Source organism: Orbicella franksi, chromosome 2 (assembly GCF_964199315.1).
Source record: "Orbicella franksi chromosome 2, jaOrbFran1.1, whole genome shotgun sequence".
NCBI classification, from domain to species: Eukaryota; Metazoa; Cnidaria; class Anthozoa; order Scleractinia; family Merulinidae; genus Orbicella; species Orbicella franksi.
In genome coordinates this window covers 5660597-5680900 of record NC_138146.1, presented here as the reverse complement: position 1 = coordinate 5680900, position 20304 = coordinate 5660597, and the positions used below count along the sequence as shown (strand labels likewise).

Here is a 20304-nt window from a genome sequence, read left to right as displayed (position 1 = left end):
CCGCTCATTCTTTGCAGGACTGAAGTTGAGTTTACACAGAGATGTGCTTTCGCAAAAACCGTCTCAATTCCGCTATTTTTTTTACGATTTTGAGATTTTTAAAGGAATGAGTCATAATCTGGAGCTATTAAGCTTTCAGAAAATGTGTTGTTTGTAGGAGTTTTTTTGAAAAACGAAAGCGCTGGAGCAATCCGCGCGCGGACGGTCCTGAAGGGTGGCTGATACCTTAAGATTAAAATCATGTGTAGCGCAAACTTTCATAACTCATTCCTCGGGAGGCGAGGAGGGGTGAGAATACCTTTCTACCTTCCGAGGTATGGAAATCAATTGATAATATCCAATAGACAAAAACATCATTGGTAACACGGTGTTTATTGATGATATTGTCTCACTCTCTTACAGGCTCAACCCAGTAACTGAATTATAACTCAATAGTATTTTGACAATGCAAACAGTTAGGTTAAGTTACCGATATAACTTTTTTCCTTTAGGCCCAGTTCAGACGTCGTGCTTTTGCCGTGCCGAACTAAATTGCAATTTGGTTCGACTGTAGCACGGCAAAGAAACAACTCTGATTCAGACGTCGTGCCAGAGTCGAACCAAATTCAGCATTTGGTGATGCCTCGTAGCAATTCTCCTCCTAACTCCCCGTTGGAACGCAATCTCGCCGAAATACATTAATATAATTTATGAATTTTGTTTAGCGTGGCAAAAGCACGACGTCTCAATCACTGCCATGCCAGAATCGTGTAGCACGGCAGAGCTTGTCGAACTTAACGTATTGTAATTAGACCTAAAATAAATCTGATACTTACCTGTCAGCTTCCAGAATTTGAACGTTGGAATTTGTTCCCATTCTTCATAGTTCAGGTCGTTGAAATAGATGTCCAATGAAACAATGTTTTCACTTTGGGAGACAAGAAAACAAGACAAGAAACACAAGGGAAATTAAAACATGCAAAATAAGGTAAAAATGAAACTTAAGGCAAAAATGTTTGTACGTTGATGGTCCTACGTACATTTCTGCTTCCTTGCGACTAATATTTGATTATGCGACGAGATGTCAAAAAAAAAAAATAAATAAATAAATAAATAGAAATTAGTTATAACCGAACTTTTGCATCGTTCCGTCATTATTATTCGTTCTCCTTGTTTTGTTTTTTTTTTTTTCTCCTTGACTGATATTTCCATTTTTTTCTTCCTCGTAATTGCAAGCAAACAAAGCTTTTTTTTTTTACAGGTAAAACACAATTTATCAGCCGGGAGGTTGTCCCTTAAACCAAAATAAGTTTACTTTTGTAATCCCGTCATACTTTATATTTGCACGATCCTTTTGTTTCAAGAATAATAAATATTCAATCGTACCAACTTTCTTAGTTACTGGAGTCCCTCCATTTCATCTATCAAGCATGAAAGACCAACGTGGGAGGCACAGTCTGGTTATAGCCGGTGAAGTCGCTTGTTTCTGGATGGGGTTTAGGGGTGCAATCCGGGGGAGGAGTGTCGCATTACTCCTAGTCTATCTAGAGCCTTTTAGAGGGCATAGCCAGGAAATAAGTGTTGTAGATATTATTTGAAAGGTGGCGTATCAATATGCTATATATTTCACTTACTCTATGTACTCATACTTCTCTGGTTTCGTCATTTTTTAATAATGGGTTATATGTCTGATTTAATGCTGAAGACGCTGATGTCTTTTGAGTTTCATTAAGGAACGACAGAAGATGATCAACAAATACATCCCTCTGAAGACCGGCGTGTGACAAAAATGTGTCGTACTCCATGTACTGGCATGGCTGGGGACAATTTTCCTCACATTTACGTGCCTTCTTAGATGATTTGAATTTATCTGCAAATTTAACAAAATCCTTGCAAATGAGTCATCATTATACATGAAATCAAAGCACTAAGATTGCGGCGTAACGTATGAATGTGTTGGAAGGCTACGGCAAATTATCATAGTATAATATTCTAACCTAGGTATTGTAACTCATGACATGGTAATAAGTTATGGCAAATCGCTCTGGCCTGTAACAATCCGAAGACCAAGGGAGAATAGAAGCGGAGTACTTGATCAAGCCCGACTTACTCGTTGGGCGGGAGGGTGGGTGCTAACCTCTTTGATTTCGCGGCCTCGAGTAGAATGTTGGTGTGTAACAATTAACAACTAAAGAAGCCTCGACTGTGCTCTGTTCTGTTGTAAAGCACCCAGGAAGCGGTAGAGCACGAAAGAAGTGTAGGGGAAAACACGAGACGTGGTCGAGTGTTTTTCCCCACTTCTTGTGTGCTCTACCGCTTCCTAAGTGCTTTACAACAGAACAGAGCACAGTCGAGGCTTCTTTATTTGTTTTATGATAAAGAATCCGATAATTTCCCCACGCGTTTGGCTGAATTTTCAAACCAAACTTTATTTTCCAAACGAGCAAAAGTGGCGTCAGCCGTGCACTGTTCTCTGATAAATCACGCTAAAATAAGCCAATCACAATCCTTGTTAGAATTGTTCAAATAATTTGATTGGTTAACGAAGCGACAGCTGTCAATCACAAACTGGACTTCAGCTAAGCTTTCAGTTTCGAGTAGTTTGAGCGGCTTTCGAGAGTAAAACGATGCCTTCGAAGTTCGCTTTTAAGTTAAATTTTAAATACTGATCTAAAGGCAGGTGAAGGTTTATAGTCCAGAGGAATCCGGCCGTATTGTGACCGATGAAAACGTGCACTTTTCCAGTGGAAATTACGAAACGCGGAGCTCAAAGCTTGCGGATGAAAATGCAAAATGCCGAGTTGAATTTGAAAGGAGCTACAGTTATTTACGGCTTGTAGCCGCATGCAGCAAGATTGCCCGAACTAGCGTAAAAGTTAGAAAGACTAAACGGCTCCCACTGGTTTTACTCCGGGCACAGAAGAGAATATCGGGGCAAGCTTTGCACTGACCACTCGTCGGTTCACTTCGCTGAGATGACCGGAGAACGAGCGTTACTACACTACATGTAAGTGTTGTTTGAGCAATTGAGCATTTTTACAAAAATAAAGCTTCTATCGTAAACAGAGACAGTTCAGTTGTTGTTTTCTGTCGTTGTTTTACTTCTAAATTATTAAGTATAATTTCTGCCTTCGTAACAAATATAATGAAGCACTGTTTAGGTTGAGAATTTGTTTATTTCGCTACGTTTTGTCGGCGGGAATCTAGCAAAAATTTTTATTTTAGTACAGTCTGAACACTACTGTTGCTAACAATGGTCTCTGTGAGCCATATCTACTACAGACAAATAGCTCGTTTCCATTGCGTTTGTCTGAATCACAGGGGATGTTTAATTTGGGCCAAATTTGTCAAAATTCCGAAGCAATTGAAAGCCAACTTACCGTCATCAACCCGTGCTCTGTTCTCTGATAAAGCACGCTCTTTCAGCCAATCAGAGCGCGCGTTATATGGAAACTTTATTATAAATGTAGGTAGTCCAGTTTCGAGTTCGCCATGACCGCTGATTAAAAGCACTGAGAACGCATTTGCGCAGGGTTAGCCTCGACCTAAAGTAAAATTTTCACAAATTCCAGCGAGAAGATGACCTGTTTAAAGCTCAGTGTATTATTTAATTTTCAAATTTGTGGCACCTTCCCGCCGGTATTTGTGAATATATTTCTAGGTCGAAACTAACCCTTCGCAAATGCGCTTTCAGTGCTTTTATTGAGCGGTCATGGCGAACTCGAAACTGGCTTATTTTTTTTACACTTTCATTTGCATAATTTCCAAGATATCAGTTACTAATACAAGGTGCGTTTGCACAGTGCTCATGCATGTACACTGTATAAGTAAAAACTACATACAGCTCATATTCCCATTTAATAGTTTGTCCCCGCCAAATGCTAAAAAAATTAAACTATAAACACCCTCATCGAAAGCAAGAACTCCATGATAGAGTGATTAACTAGAATGATTAGTATAAATAAAGGAAAACAAAGTCAGCTCATAACAATAGCACGTAAGTTAGCTTCTTAAACATAAAGAAAAAAATCGAATAACTATAGTGACATCTATAATTAGCCGTAAGTGACTATAACATACTGTAAGATGTCGCTTACCAAGCGTGGGAAACACACAAAGCACTGTATCATTTGGAGCGCAAACTTGAGCTTTTGCTAGAGGAGATAAATGGGGAATAAACATGAAAAATAAAAAATATATATGCACCATACCATATTTAATAGAGCTTTTTTTTTTAATTTCTTAATTTAACGAATCTGTTGTATACTCCCTTATAAGCTACTTTAATGTACAACAATTTTCAAATTTGCAAGTTTATTTGTTTGGTTGTTTTTAGAACTGTTAAGGCAAAGTTGATTACCCGCATTCCAATTTTCGAGATCTATCAGATTAAAATTTCAGGCAAAAATGCATGAATTAATGGCAGTTGTTCTGTAATACTTGAAAAAGAGAATTATAAATAGTCTTGTTGTTGGCAATATTCCAGGTTAAAAATTAATAACTGGTAGACAGGTATTTCTTTCAAATGCATAGCATCAGCCAAAATTTGTTGTAGATTTCGTGTTCTTCAAGCATATGAGTTGACAGAATTGATTAAGAAAAGACGGTTGGCCTACCGTGAAACTCCATTAAAGTACAATGACATTTGCGGACAACATAGGCATTACGACATTGCATGAGACAAGCGGATTTGGAGTAAGCATAGGACTTCTTGCTGCTAAACATATCTAGTCTTCTTTGCGTGCAATTGGTTGCGTATGGTGTAGGCAAATTGGTTATCTGCAAACACAAAAACCGGCTCAGGGTTATAGTTAACACGGATATCCTGGTCCGCTTCTTAATAAGTGGCCAATCTTACTTAGTAGTCGCTTCTTAATTGTGGCCAACACAGGCTATTTTAAGATTGAAAGTGTTCATCGTTCGAACCGAAAATTAATGCGAGTAAACGCCTGTATTCAACATCGCTATTGTCGCTTTCTCTGGTAATGTTAACAACATTAAGCCGAATGGCCAGTATCATTTTGCACGAGAAATGTTTGGAATAAAACCTCTGCACCTGCATTTTGATGCAATACTTATCATAATTGCTTAAACGATTCATTGTATCACTACACCACATTAATAAAATGTAGCAACCAAGTAAAGACACTGTTTAAGGACAAATATTTTACTCGCCTTTTTCATTTTAACGGCGATAAATGTGTGAGTTCCTGGCTCGACAAAAAATCCATACTCTTCCATAACTGGAAAATTGTTTTGGTCGTGTACAAGAACGGTAATTCCAGCAAATGGATTCTTGGGATATTTTACGTAGCCATTACGTTGTATATTCAGGCGAAGCTTCAAACCATTGTTTTTACCAGGCATCCTAGTTGTCAAAATTTGCTCCCATTCTGCCCTGAATTAAAGGTGTAACACTGGCCAAAAGAGGAACTAGCAAAACTGCTGAAATTGTCAGCCCCACATAGCACTCCGTCGAATGAACAGGAGGTGTATGTTGGAGGGATACTTGGAAGTAGCATTTCCCCGATTCGATGGCTGTTGAATGTCCATCGGGCAACGATTTTGTCACGGTCAAACAACTCGGGATATCTTTTCAGGACATCTTCTTTTATGGACTCTTTCGAAAACTGCAACAATTTGTTAACATCGTCAATTATTTGCTTCACATCCTCCTTGCTTTGTACATCTTGAAGGTGCAAGGCTGTTTGAACATTCTGTGGGTTAACATTACACAGAGTAACTGCTAGGAAAATCAACGTGCTTTCTTTGGGGCTTTTCAAGGTAATCCCTATGCTGAATGGCCGCTGGAGAAACTGCATCCAACACTCGTATGTATGATACTGACAAAATCAAAACGATCCGATAAGAATCAGAGTCCAAAGGCAACGTCTCGGCAAACTTTTGGCAAACAGGAAGCGGGCTCCATGCAATGTCGTATCGAGCATAAAGCACTTCAGCGTTTCCACTTTTTCCATTTTGACGTTGTTTGCTTTTTTGTTGACATCATCATGTGCCTTTGCATTCTTTTCGATATCAGCGCCGACTTCAGCACTACCAATAGAGTTCATGTTAAAAGGCATCGTTTTAGGCTTATAGAAAACAACTACATGTTATCAACGACAGTAATGCGTTTTTGTCAATTGCCTCGATCAATCACAATGGATTGTTCTCAGATATTTGAAGGATGATTTTAACAGTTGCCGAAAGAGGTTTGCTTTGGATCCCACGCTGCCAAAAATCCCTTGTTTCATTATAGACAGGTGTTTCTTCGCGTCAATCACTGTTTATGAAAACACACTTTCGCCCTTTTACCTGTCAAATAACGTTTTCTCATTTCTGCCATGTTCTGTTCTTCGCAACTTAGTAGCTGAGTGTCGTTAAGTCCTTTCAGTTTGGAAGGATACTGAGAGAACGGAGCAATTTACAAAGTGTAGTTAGCTATTCTGAATTCTTGCTTTTTTAATTATTACCCTTGCGATAAGATGTCCCAGTGTTGCCATAATGGCTGGAGACTGGCTTGAGAAACGTTTAAATTCTACCCGCGGCGTGAAGCTCGTGTATCTATCAGTCTCGCCTTTTTCCTTTCTCGGAAACTATTTCAATCAACAACGTATCCGAACGGCATCAACAGAGTGATAGAATAAAAGGATCGCTGGTTTCATTAACAGAAGATATATATTTTTTCTTTTTTTCTTTCAAAGTTCTTAGTTAATGCAGTTACATCCAAACTCCCTATTGAAGCACGCATTTCGGTTGTTAATTAAAAACGTGACCCAAATAATCGTATTTAAGAGTCACCGTCATTAAAAATCACCTTGAATGCTAGAAAATCTACTATGGCTCTGAAACAATTTTCTCATTTTTTTAACGTTCAGGTACACACTTGTATTGGACAATTCCACAATAAAAAGTGTGGGTCGCCGAGCTACTTGAAAGCCGAGAATTGATCAAAATTATATCAGTCCGCTGAAAAATGGCGAGTCTGAAATCTGAGCGTGCGTAATTTACCGATAGCAAAGATGTTATTAGCTACCAGCTGAACAATCGCTATGAATTTGGCAGATCGATTATTGAGACTACGTGCAGCACCCCCAACTAGACCCTCTCCATTTATTTTTTGTTTACTGCATGCCGCACAATCGTGAATTATTTTCCGGGCTCGCCATTGCACAAATTGAAAGGTAGCTACAGTAAGAGTTGCTGAAAAATCGAAATCGTGCTGTGAATTAATCTGCATGCGCAAGGACAACAATAGGAACTGAACTTATTTTCTGCAGTAAAAAGACGAACTTGTAAGTGAGTTTTGCAAAGATTATGTGTTTGATTATCTTAAACTTACAACACTTTTGAATAAAGCCATGTTACTGTTTAGCAGAGCTCTCACTGTAATTGTGTTTGATAGCAAAACCTCATCGCGAGTTGTTTAGCTTATGCACGAAGATCAAGCCGACGCCAAAAATACACGAATGGATTAAGTGAAGAATTCAAGAGCACAAATACATAGGTGATCTCGACAAAGAGAACATTTGCAGGAATTAAGCTGGCAGTGAGACAAATGTTGGAAACGAGAAACGGGATATAGCACAACAGAACGATGACTAACACGAGCATAGTGTTTATGGCAGATTTTATGAATCTCGCCATGTTAAATGATTGCGAAGCAACAGCCATCTGATCTTGAATCTGAGCTTGGTGATGTCGTACAACTTGGCAAATCTTGATCCAAGCAAACGAAACTAGATAATCACAAGGCAAACTGCTATCGCAAGTGGCCCAACAAAAAAGCTAGCTATTGGATTAAAAACCATCAAGACTGAGGGCACGCTGCTAATCAGCCAAACACATAAAAGGACCTTCCTTGCTTTCTCCGCTGTGACCACTTGTGCGTATCTCAGGTGAAGATATACCGCTAGATAACGATCAACGCTCATTGCTGTTACAGTTAACACTGTGGCTACTGTTAGAATTGTCGATATTAGAGTCCTTACATTCACTAGTGTACAGGAGGTAATGAGTGATAGCTTGAAAAGTGCTGCGTGGAATCCCACGTTAAGTGGCTCAGATACTATTCCCACACACAGATCTGACAAAGCAAGGCTAAACAGCAACGTGTTCGAAGGAGAATGCGGATGTGGGCTTCGCCATATTGTCACGAGAACCAACAGATTTCCGATCGTAGCAGTTATGCAGATAAAGGTGTTATGAACCATTAACGTTAGCAAAATCTTTGAGTTGACAACTAAGATGTTTGCTGGCATTCCGTAGCAGAACAGCTCCTGGGACAAGTTCATTCCATTGCTGAGATCCATTCTCATTTGAAGTCTCCGCGATGAAATTTCAATAAATAAGTATTCCTTGGTGATCAGAAATCAATTATGTATGTGGATTTTTCAATATTTGTTCAGCTAGCCACAGTCAAAGAATAATGTCCATTGCTATTATATTTATTAATATTGAGCTATCCTGAAAAATTTTGAAAAAGTAATTAAATCCATTTCAGAGAAAAGAAAGGTTATTGATGTCACTGACATTTCCTGTCTCCTCAATAGAACCTGGCATAAATGATTGGTTTTTCCATAGCAGGTGGCCTCTTTTATTTTTGAACTTTTGTGTTTAAATAGTCGACGATAGGAAAGAGTATTTGTACAGGGAAAAAACATGCGACTCAATTCCAGTCCACAGCGACAGTTATGACAATAAAATGTAATAATTTATGCCTTTTCCAGAAATAAAATCAATTAAGTACGGCAATTCAATCGAGTGCGCTATATATTATTAAGTTAAGCTAAGCCTACGCCTATTTTTTGTTTTTGTTTTGTTTTTGTTTTTTTCGTGTGATACACAGGGCTGGGCCTTTCATTCCATTTGCTGAGATCCAGTTTTTTGTTAACGAAACATTTTAACGACCGTTCTTATCAATCAATTATAAAGAGTCTGTTATTTACAAAAGCTCGACCCATCATGATGTCATTTAGTCATATTAGCAGAACGTAGATGTCAATTTTCTTTTCAAATTATTTCTTCTTTCTGAGAGGACATTAGGAAAACGGAGAACAGAAATTCGATCATTTAAACGACGACTCAAAGATGTTGACCATACCGATGTTTTGAATACTTTTGTTCATTTATAAGTACTGAGATGGAAATATTTCCTTTCTTGTCACAATATAAAGGAGTCCTGATTTGCGATCGCCTTCAAAGACTTTTCTTTGCGGCGTTACTGTGTGAAGCGTTAGTTTAGGAGCTTCTTAACGTTGGGCTCGACATTACACTTTTCAAGGAAAAAAATCAAAACATTCAACGAAATGACCTCATGTACGTTCAGTGATTAATTCATCGAGATTCAGTGGCCCTTACGGTCAGCGGGATGAATCGACCGGGTTTCGGTGTTTTTTTTTTTTGTTTTTTTTTGTGGGTAGGACACTTTGCTCTCACAATGCTTCTCTTGGTCTAGGTGTAAATCTGGGTGTCGGTTTATATAAATCACTGTTCTAGTAATCTTGACATTTGAAAAGCAACTAGAGGTGTCGCTGAAGAATCAAAATGCTCTGTTTATTAATAATCTAGAGAATCGAAGGAACTGAATTCATTTTCCGTAGTAAACAGATGCACTTTGCAGCTAAGTGTACAAGAACTTTGTGTAAGAATTAATTAAGAACGAATGCACAAGGAGATCGCGTAACAGATGTACAAAAACTTTGTACCAAGATTATTCACATCGTATTGCCAAATTCTGTACGATTGTTTTAAATATCTTCTCAAAAAAGAAAAAGAAAAAAAAAAACATTTATAACAACCCTAACCGTCAAAAACAAATTTTGAACTACGTATGAAACATTAAAAGTACTGGTAAAATGAATCTGATGATGACATTTCTTTGAAATTTATTTTCTCCTTTTCCCATGGAAAATTGTTTTCGGTGTTATTTCAGGCAACTATTTAAATCTCTAGTTCTAATAATAATAAGGATTGTAAATTGCCTGAAATTATTCTGGTACCAGGCCTTTGTCCACTAAAAACTGAAATTGCTCGATTTGCTGTCGGATTAATTTCCATCTGAACGTTTTAAACTTACAGTAATTTTGAATTAAGCGATATTACTGTCTGGCAAAGAATTCATTGCAATTATGTTTGACAGCAAATAAACTTCATCACAAGTTGTTTAGCTTGTGCACGAAGATCACGCTGACGCCAAAAATACACGAATGGATTTAGCGAAGAATTCAAGAGTACAAATACATAGGTGATCTCGATAAAGAGAACATTTGAAGGAATTAAGTTGGCAGTGAGGCAAATTTTAGAAACGAGAAATGGAATATAGCACACAAGAACAATGACTAACACGAGCATAGTGTTTATGGCAGATTTTATGAATCTCGCCATGTTAAATGATTGCGAAGCAACAGCCATCTGATCTTGAATCTGAGCTTGGTGATGTCGTACAACTTGGTAAATCTTGATCCAAGCAAACGAAATAATTGCAAGGCAAACTGCTATTGTAAGTGTCGCAACCGAAAAACTAGTCATAGGATGAAAAATCATCACGACTAAAAACACACTACTTATCAACCAAAGGTATAAAATGACTCCTTGTTTTCTCTTCTGTGACCACTAGTTCGTATCTCAGGTGCAGATATATCGCTAGATAGCGATCAACGCTCATTGCTGTTACAGTTAACAGGGTGACTACTGTTAGAAATGTCGATATTAGAGTCCTTGCATTCACTAGTGTACAGGTGGTAATTTTGATGGAATTCGTGAAAAGTACTGCTTGGAATCCAACGTTTAGTGGTTCAGATACTATTCCAACACACAGATCAGACAAAGCCAGGCCGAACAGCAATGTGTTCGAAGGAGTGTGCAAATGTGGACTTCGCCATATTGTCGCGAGAACCAACAAGTTTCCGATCGTAGCAGTTATGGAGATAAAGGTGTTAAGAACCATCAACGTGACCAAAATCTTTGAGTGGTTAACTAAAATGCTAGGTGGCAGTCCGTAGCAGAACAGCTCTTGGGACGTGTTCTTTTCATTGCTGTGATCCATCATGTCGAAATCTCCACAATGAAATTTTGAATTAATAATTATTCCTGGGCGATCAGAAATTGATTATACTTGTATACGCGGCTTTTAGGTATTTGTTTAGTAAGTAAGCGTCAAAGGATAATTCCAATTGCTAATGTAAATATATTAATATTGAACTATGCGTAAAATTTTAGAAAGAGTAATTAAACTCTTTTTAGAGAAAAAAAAAAAAAAAAAAACTAACGGTCCTCAATGCCATTGACATTTTTTGCTGTCTCCTCAACAGACCGTGACAAAAATGACTGGTTTCCACAGGAGGTAGTCTTTCTTGTTTCTGAACTTTGTTTTTTAAATATTCGACAATACGAAAGAGTATTTGTATAGGGAATAAAAATGGGTCTCTTCAACATTCAAACAAATGTACTGAAAATTAAAATTCATGCAGCAGGGTTGGATAATTATCTTAAAACTGAAATCAGTCAGCGATTACTAAGTCAACTCACGGCTTTTGAAGCTAGATCACCTCTAGCAAACTTCTAGGAAACATAAAAATAATCTCAATAACTTTCTTTTTATAGGTGTGTGATATAATCGCGTCCATGGAAATTTAAGGGATAACAACTGTTTTCCTTAAAAAAAAAAAAAAAAGAAAGAAACATTTTTTAGGGCTTTCATTTAGATCCTAATCTTCCAGAAAGTTTATAGTCAAACTTTAACAGAAACAAAGACTTTATTCTAAATGTTGATGGCAACAAATTTTCATGAGTTGTGGCGAAGTTTTTCTCTTTTTTGGCTATTCCAGAACGTGTTAGCTTTCTGATGCTGCCCATACCATAGATTCCCATTTAAAGTGGCATATTCTCAAATATCTACATTTGCATTGCGTCGTAGTCATAAAGATGTTTACTTTGTTGGTACATAAATGTTAATTAATGATATCTTTTTTTGTTCATCTTTCTTTCCTTTTTCTAACACTGAGATTCTTTTATTTCACCGTTGCTAACGGTACTCTGTCGCTAGGTCATTTTCGAAAAAGTGTATTTCCCTAAAAACGTATTTTAAATTTAGGCTGGTCTGCTAGCTTGTTGACACATCTGTTATTCAAACTAAATAAGTTTTTTTTTGATGTGTTTGTCTTGTGCCTTGGGGGTTCGTTGAGTATTATTTGCATTATTTTCATTGTTGTCGCGCGCTATGTTTTGATGCTCAAGTTGATCTTACAGTTCATTTTGACAGGCATCTTTTGTGGATCAGTATCATACAACAATTTTTATATATTTTAAAAATTGTTTCCCCAAACTTACCAACAAATATTCAAAGCTCGCCTTGACCATATTATTATTTCTCTGGAATATTCAAAAAGCGTCATTCATGTTATTAAAAAAAGTGATTCCTTCCCTAAATGATATTAAATTTTTAATTACTTTTCATTTTAATTTTCCTGTTTCCTCTACAATATTTAATTCAACTCACTGTTTGAAGTACGTTTCGTTAATTGTTTTTTTGAACGTTGTAGCTGAAAGGACGCTTAATTTTTTTATTATATTCATAGTTTCATTTATTGAGGAACTTTGAACGGAGCATGTCTAAATAAAATATTGCACTGTACGACTCTAAAGGGTGTCATAAATTTGTTTTTCTTCTTCTGCAAAAATTGTTGAAATCGAATATTTTCAAAATACCCTACCTTCCCTCGAAGCTCGTTAATTATTGATAAAGGGTTAGAGAAAATGAGGTTTGGATATTTTTAAGCTATTGTTACCCAAACTTCATTTTCTCGCACCCTTAATCAAAAACTAACGCGCTTCAATGAAATGTGGGGAGCACAACTTAAAATCCACTTACGCTGCTTAGCAATTCGTTTTCATCTATTTTACGGAAGAAAAATATACTAATTTCTCCCAAGTTTGAAAAAAAAACCAAACAAACAAACAACAACGTGATGGCCTTTAGACCGCAGGCAAATAAGATTCAAAGTGCTGAAGAAACTGGATGTGAACTACATGAGGGACAAAGAGATCCGCATTCGCACGAAAACATCCAAAAAGCACCCGAAACTCTGAGGTCATTTGCGGAAGGCACTTCCCTACACGGAGCTCGATTTTTGTTTGTGGGAAGCGTTTTCAGAAAACTCATCTGGACAGTGGCTCTTGTGGCATGTTTTGCTTTCTGCGTCTATCAAGTTTCTGCAACTGTTGTTGCTTTTGGACGTCGGCCATTCAACACCAAAGTAACGGCAAAGACAGCGAAGAGGAACACAAATTTAACATTTCCCGCAGTGACACTTTGCAATTTAAACTTTCTAAACCAGCGTAGGTACATAAACTTCCAAAAAGGCAAGAATAAAACCCGCGAGGTGATCGCAAGAAAACTTGCAGATTACGCGAAAATGCTGGCAGGATCAAAAGACGCCTTCAACAACGATTCCAAACACCGCCATGATGAGTTGTTTTGGCGTTTCCGCGGTGACAACCTTACCGGACAAACCTACCTCGACTTGTTTAGTCATCGAATCGAGGAGATGCTCCTACCAAGTTCACTTTTCAATTCTTGTTGGATTGATGGCGCTGTTTGCGGAAGCGAAAACTTTTGGTCGTTTACAAATTCTATATTTGGACAGTGCCACACGTTTAATTCCGGACGTGATGATCGCCCCGTAATAAACGCCACTATGGCCGGTAACCTGAACGGATTGAAGCTGTTGTTAAACATCGAGAGGGACAGTTACTTGGAGAATCCGCTTTACCCATTTGTCGGACTTACAGTTCTCGTACACGATCAGGAGACCTTCCCATACATGGAACAGTTTGGCTTCCTTGTTCAGCCAGGCGTTCGTACTCTCTGCTCCATAAAAAGGAAGAAGGTATAATGGCCTGTTTTGTTCGAAATCCCATATGACCTGAATTCTATTAGATCTATTAACTTAAAAAACAAGCAAGAGATGTTATCTCGTTTCGTTTCGATTCCTTTGTGAGAAAATTGTCTACTTCTTTTTGTATTTTTGTCGACGAAAAATTAATGCGGCATGAGTTATAACTGTATAGCAGACAGAATTTACTCCAGTAACAGATTTTATAATTTGAAATTAATGTCATTATTTTTTCATAGATAAAAAACTTGGAGTCCCCGTTTTCAACGGCATGCACTGGCAACAGAAACTTGGACATGTTTAAAGACAGTGGTTACAAGTATTCTAAACCCGCCTGTATGATGCAGTGTCTGAGCAAGTTTGTTATCAAACAATGTGGTTGTCGCCCCATAGAATATAGAGGTGAAGGTTGAAAAAAAAAAAAAAAACATTTTTGTAAGCATGACAATAACTTAATTTGTTTGTGTTTTAGACTTTTGCAAATTAGTACGTTTTTTTTTTTTTTCTCAGACTGGATTACTCTTCAGTTTGGTAAGAACTCAGTTAAATTACTGCATATTAGAGATGATAACTCGGAAAAAAATTGTGGGTACAACACAAACGTGTTTTAAAGTCTATAAATTAATCAGCTAGGCCTGGGAGACGAGCATTTCAAAAAAAAAAACTGTATAAGAGGTGATTTTCTTTTATTTTGGATAAGCGTTTCAATCAGCATCAACAAAAACTCAGTTCTCTGGTAGTTATTGGGAGACTTAACATATCCAAAGACCATGTGTACTCATGTATTTGCAAAATAGCTTAAAGCATTTCTCTGATGCGATGCACCTTGATGTGTAACTTTTGTCACAAGATCTCATTTTCCATCCTCTTCTTCGGTTCTGAACGATTTTTGCGAAATTATTTATACCCGAGAAGAGCTTGAACAAGTAATATTGATATCCTCGGGTAAAAAAATCAGTTAATAAAAAACAAGCAAACAAGAAAACAAACGAAATCAAGTAATTATATGATTGTACGATTTCTTTTCCAGGTTCAGAGTTTCCACTTTGTGCCCCCAATGATACCGTAATTTGCATGTTCCCGGCATACAGTAAGTGTTGATTTATTACGTTGTATGCCGTTTCTAGGGGCCAAACCATACTAGGCAACCAGAATGGCAATCAGACCGCTGGTTGGTGACGTTCAGAGGCTGCTCTGCCGGTCGCTGAATGAGTAAAAGATTCGGTTTACCAGTCACCAAGCAGCAAGTATATCAGTTATTATTTTCTTTCTTCGTCAGCCTATTCGGCCGTTCGATCATCAGCCTGACAGGCAGGCAGCCACCAGTTGTCAGTTGGTCAGTCAGTCTGTCAGTCAGTCAGTCAGTCAGACAGTCACTCAATTGTTCAGTTAATCAGTCAGTGTGTCAGTAAGTCCACCAGTCAGCCAGCCAGTATGTCAGACAGTCATTCATTCGGCTAGTCTATCTGTTAGTCTCCATACACCATCAAAAGAATGAAGAGTTCTTTTCCGAGTTTATGGTTTTCAACTTTGTGTCCTATTACTTTATTTTTCGGTATTTTAGAAACCTTTGCTGCATCTGAAGAAAAGGACGAATGCGAGGAGAACTGCACACAGCCGTGTGAACACACCGAGTTTGAAACGTCTTTGTCATACGCTGAACTACTAAGGAATGTTTTCATCGATAAACTTAACTCCTCTGCGAATGTAACTAAGGATTTTCCTTTCTACGAACGTTTTCTGAACATGTCAGGTCCAGAAAAGGTGGAGTACATAGAGTAAGTCTGTATGGCGCTGATAATAATCGCTAGAACATGCTTTCTGCCATTAGAAATGATTAAGATGATGTCTACGCAAATTCTTTCCTCGGATGGGATGGTAATCATTTGCAAAATACACAATCATGTCGGGTGAAATTCAAATTGACAACTTAAATGATAACATATGAGCAGTATTTTATGCAGCCGAAATGACCTTTCTTGGATCCTACCGTTCCTTCACGCAAAACGTTTACGTGGTCGGAACATGTAATGAATATCCATCTTCTTTTTTAAGCACTGTACTCACATCAAAACAATTTTTTCTCCATAGTAACAACATCATTTCTTTGGACATATATTTCCAAGATATGAGCTACGATGTCATTGAACAAACTCCAGTTTTTGAATCTTGGACTTTAATAGGTAAGTTATGTTAGTGTGATTTCAATATAGGGCATATAACGATGCTCTATTTAAAACGTCGATGAAAGAACGTGCAGTGACTATACCAACGTATTGAGGGACAAAATGGCTGATGATCAGGCAGTCACTCAGTCAATCAGTCAGTCAGTCAGTCAATCAGCTATCCCTCTGTCTTACAATCCGTCACTCAGTTAACTTTTAAAGTTAACTGAGGCAATCATGCAAACAAACTTTTAAATAGCGTAAGACATTCAATTCGATATCTAGGCCCAAGACTATGGAGCAAACTAACAAATAAAGAAAGATCGGCGATAAATCTCAAGTAGTTTAAGCCCCACGTGCGGAGGCTAGATCTAGACAACATCCTAGATGGACGTTGTGGCTGCCATCTTTGTAATTCATAATTTTAATTTCACTTATAGGACTTTTCTGTATATTATTTTTAGATAATAATAAAGTTATTATTATTATTATTATTATTATTATTATTATTATCATTATCATTATGCAGACAGACAGATAGATAGACAAACTGACTTTCCGCCAGCCTGAGTGACTGATTGACTGACTGACTGACTTACTAATCTGACTGAGTAACAGACAGACGGACTGCCTGACTGAAAGTGTGTGACTTTAATGACTGAAATGCATTATTAACGTATTTTTCAACATACTTTTCCTTTCAGCAAACTTGGGCGGAAACTTTGGTCTGTTTCTCGGAATGAGCATCCTCACTATTATTGAATTCGTCGAATTTGCCTTTAGAAGAATTTGTTTCTTAATCTGCAAACAGTAAAACACATGAAGAGAGATTGACACATTTTACAAAAAATTATAGGAACTTAGAATGTAAACTACCATAAATGCATTTAATGTGTCAACCCAGTTAAGTATTACTGCACGTCGTACCAAAAAAATTGCAAAATCTCAAATTAATCAATCAATCAATAAACTTTATTTAAGTGTCTAAAACTTCTAGTCAGCCCGGAGGCCGACTAATTGGGGACACTCCCAATAAAATTACTAAATAAATTAAGTTAAGTTAAGTTGAGCACGTGAGTGCAAGGTGTAATGGCTTAGGGCGCCTGAAGATAATGAGTCCTACTTTCTTGTTAACCATATTCTGGTATCGCAGGAAGGGTTGTAAAAGAGGGATGAGTATTTCTTGTGAAATTATTTGGTAACAGTATTTGAGGTTTCCGTAGTATAGCTACAGCTGTGCGCATAAATTAGTGATAAATGGCCATTTTTGGAGGGGGTCCCCCTAACTTGAAGGGAATAAAATAAACCTAATTTTTTGCCATAGTCATTAACTCACCAAACCCAACATTTGTGCCAAGTTTGTGCGAAATTGGTGATTTGGGCTGTATCACCTCCTGCCTGGTTTTCTCGTGAACACCTTAAGACATTAAGATGGAGATGGTGCTGTTTCTGCCGCCGCCAAACTTCCCAAATCAGTAAAGCACAGCTTAATAAGGAAGTTGCACTTCATTGAGTCCTTACATTTTGTTCTCAAACTCATTAATGATATGATGCATAAAGTTTAAACAAAGCAAATCATCGCCGTGACGGTTTTTGGATATCCGATCTTAATTAGCATAGATGTTTACAATTTTATTTCTCCGTTTTTCTCTTAAGTTTTAGTTTTAATAGAGGAAATATATATATATATATATATATATATATATATATATATATATATATATATATATCAAACACTTAAGACAGTGTTTGACCACAGTTCCAAACACCTCGAAGATCCCCAAAATACTCCACTATCCATCGTGTTTTGAACTCTCTTCTCGGTGTTTGGATATGTGTTTCGTATATATTACTTTACGTATACACTTGGATTAAAATATGTCACGGAGGTAAAAACTCAGTGTACGTTTACTCTACAGGCATAATAGAGTGAATACATTGGGTGAAATCGTTTTGTATATATTACAAGTATCTTCAGTAGTTTCAGTATTACAGGTTTTGGTTTCTTACCTCTCAGCTTATCGTGCAATAATCGGATATCGATAAATACTGAACGGCTTCATTGATCGACCGGTACTGTAGCAGCTCTCGTAAACTTGTAATTCTATTTGTCTTCATTGCAGCCGCTGTTATTGTTTTAGGGCTAGGGGCATTGTTTCTGTTGCTTGTTCTATTGTCCTCCCAAAGGGTTTCAAGGCATTCATCTGAGACCTTACGAGAGCTGCAACATGATCATCATTGATTTTCTCTGGAAGACTTAGCAGCTTTGTAAATCGAGCGAAATCAAGCAAAATATTCGTTTTTATTGAACTTGAATCACAGGATATCAGGGGCGTAGCCAGGGGAGGGTTCCAAGGGTTCTGGAACCCCACTTTCGGGTTATGAAAATGAATATTATTTCAAGAGGAAAAAAGTATCGAAACCCCCCTTCGAAATTCCACGAAACGAGATTTTCGTTTTTGAAGAAAAACAGAAGAAAATCAGTTTAAAAAGGCATCACATGCTCTATCGCAGGTTACAATATTATACGGGTATATAAATTGGCTATCACTTGTCCTACGTTTTGTTGACAGTGATAGATATATTCACGAGGAATGTTTAGGATTCAACAATCTGCAGAGGATAACCGGGGAGGCGAACGCTAGCTCGATACTGGATACCCTACCACAGTGGAACTTAGACATAAAAAACTGTCGGGGACAAGGGCACGCTGGAGCGTCTAATATGTCATCCTCTGGGCACGATACACAAGCACTGATACGGGAAAAAATTCCAAAGGCTGTGTACACACACTGCAGGGCTCACTGTCTAAACCTCACAATCGTTCAGTCCTGTGATCAACCCCTTATCAGAAACATGCTTGGAACATTCAATGAAGTTTGCAATTTTTTTAGGTATTCACCGAAGCGTAGCAAGTTTTTGCTTGCCGTAATTGAGAAAGAAGCCCTCGAGGCCAGCAAAACAACGTTGCTCAGCTTGTGTCGAACCCGGTGGGTTGAAAGGCATGAGACACATGAAGTTTTCTTTGCGCTTTTGCCATCTACACTAAGAGCACTAGAAGGTATGTCAAATAAGCGGCTGTTTGCCAATTAATTCGTGGAAACTGCCATCTATGCCGCGCGTTGTTGATCGGCAACAGCACCGAAGCAATGTCGAAGCAGGGACACCGAAGGATTACTACAAAAGAGCGCTCACATTTCCTCTGTTGGATCATCTTATTTCTGAGATAGACACACAATTTGACCCCAATAATGATGCTGTGATGTCTTCCCTCCTGTGCCTACTTCCAGCCTCGCTAGTTTCTCGAGAAGGAAACCCTGTACAAGCCGCTTTGCAGTACTATGCAGATGACCTACCATCACCTCAGGTTTTTGATGTGGAACTTTTCCGTTGGCGGCGCAAGTGGCTAAACGCGGATCAAGCCCTACCCAGTGCAGTTCAGGCATTAGAAAAATGCAACCATGAATTCTTTCCAAACGTACATAAGTTGTTGCGCATCTTATGTACGTTGCCAATTACCTCTGCAGAATGTGAACGATCGTTTAGCACATTGCTCCGACTGAAAACTTATCTGAGGGCGACCATGACCAGTGAGCGAGAGTCTGGCCTTGCGCTACCATCCATTATGGTAGGCAAATTGACATTGGTGCTACAATCGACATTTTTGCACGGAAGCATCCACGGTGCCTCCTTCTTTCTGATATCCTAGCTGAGTGAACGGTAAATCACAAGTCTACAGCATTTGATGAGGTATGTAATATGTTAAACAACTATTTTATTATCCATTTTTAATTCTATAAAGGTCCATCTCTTCAGCAAGTGAGATTTGCAATCCCGTCTTAGAAATAATAGCTACGTTTGGCGCTAAAATTATTGGAAATTTGTGCTAAGGAATCAAGGAAACGCCATTTCTGAAGACCCAAATTTCAAAAATTTTCCTGGGGAGCATGCCCCCGACCCCCCTTGTAAAGAGTGCCTCCGGCGCTCGATTGTCAATCGGGCAAGCGATATACATTAGGAACCCCTCTATGCACAAAGGCTGGCTACGCCCCTGGTTATATTTGGTTCTTACATGTTAGTCAACTAAATAAAAGGAAGTGATTGGTTATACAGAACCATCCAATTACACTTGAATAATGCATGTTCATAGGAGACGTTTGTAATCCGTTTACGGCAAAAACTGAACTAGGAATTCCAGCTATCTAAACTCTTGTTCCTAGGCTATAAAACATGATAAAGTATATAATTTAGCACAAACCAAGGCG

The 20304-nt window shown here is 38.0% G+C and overlaps 1 protein-coding gene and 4 pseudogenes across 1 annotated transcript; 2 read left to right on the top strand and 3 right to left on the bottom strand.

Annotated features, from left to right (window-relative positions):
- Positions 1-288: 288 nt before the first annotated feature.
- Positions 289-6550, bottom strand: LOC145477899 (epithelial sodium channel subunit beta-like; annotated as a pseudogene).
- An 812-nt stretch (positions 6551-7362) lies between these two features.
- On the bottom strand, positions 7363-8521 carry LOC145467848 (melanocyte-stimulating hormone receptor-like; annotated as a pseudogene).
- Positions 8522-10107: 1586 nt separating this feature from the next.
- LOC145467831 (adenosine receptor A3-like) lies at positions 10108-11029 on the bottom strand (annotated as a pseudogene).
- Positions 11030-12834: 1805 nt separating this feature from the next.
- LOC145467938 (acid-sensing ion channel 1-like) lies at positions 12835-15768 on the top strand. Its single transcript, XM_081451580.1, has 4 exons — positions 12835-13868; positions 14114-14276; positions 14905-14964; positions 15439-15768. The coding sequence occupies exons 1-4, from the start codon at positions 12948-12950 to the stop codon at positions 15654-15656; spliced, it is 1362 nt and encodes a 453-aa protein (XP_081307706.1). The 5' UTR covers positions 12835-12947; the 3' UTR covers positions 15657-15768.
- Positions 15769-18763: 2995 nt separating this feature from the next.
- On the top strand, positions 18764-20190 carry LOC145467820 (52 kDa repressor of the inhibitor of the protein kinase-like; annotated as a pseudogene).
- The last annotated feature ends 114 nt before the right edge of the window (positions 20191-20304 follow it).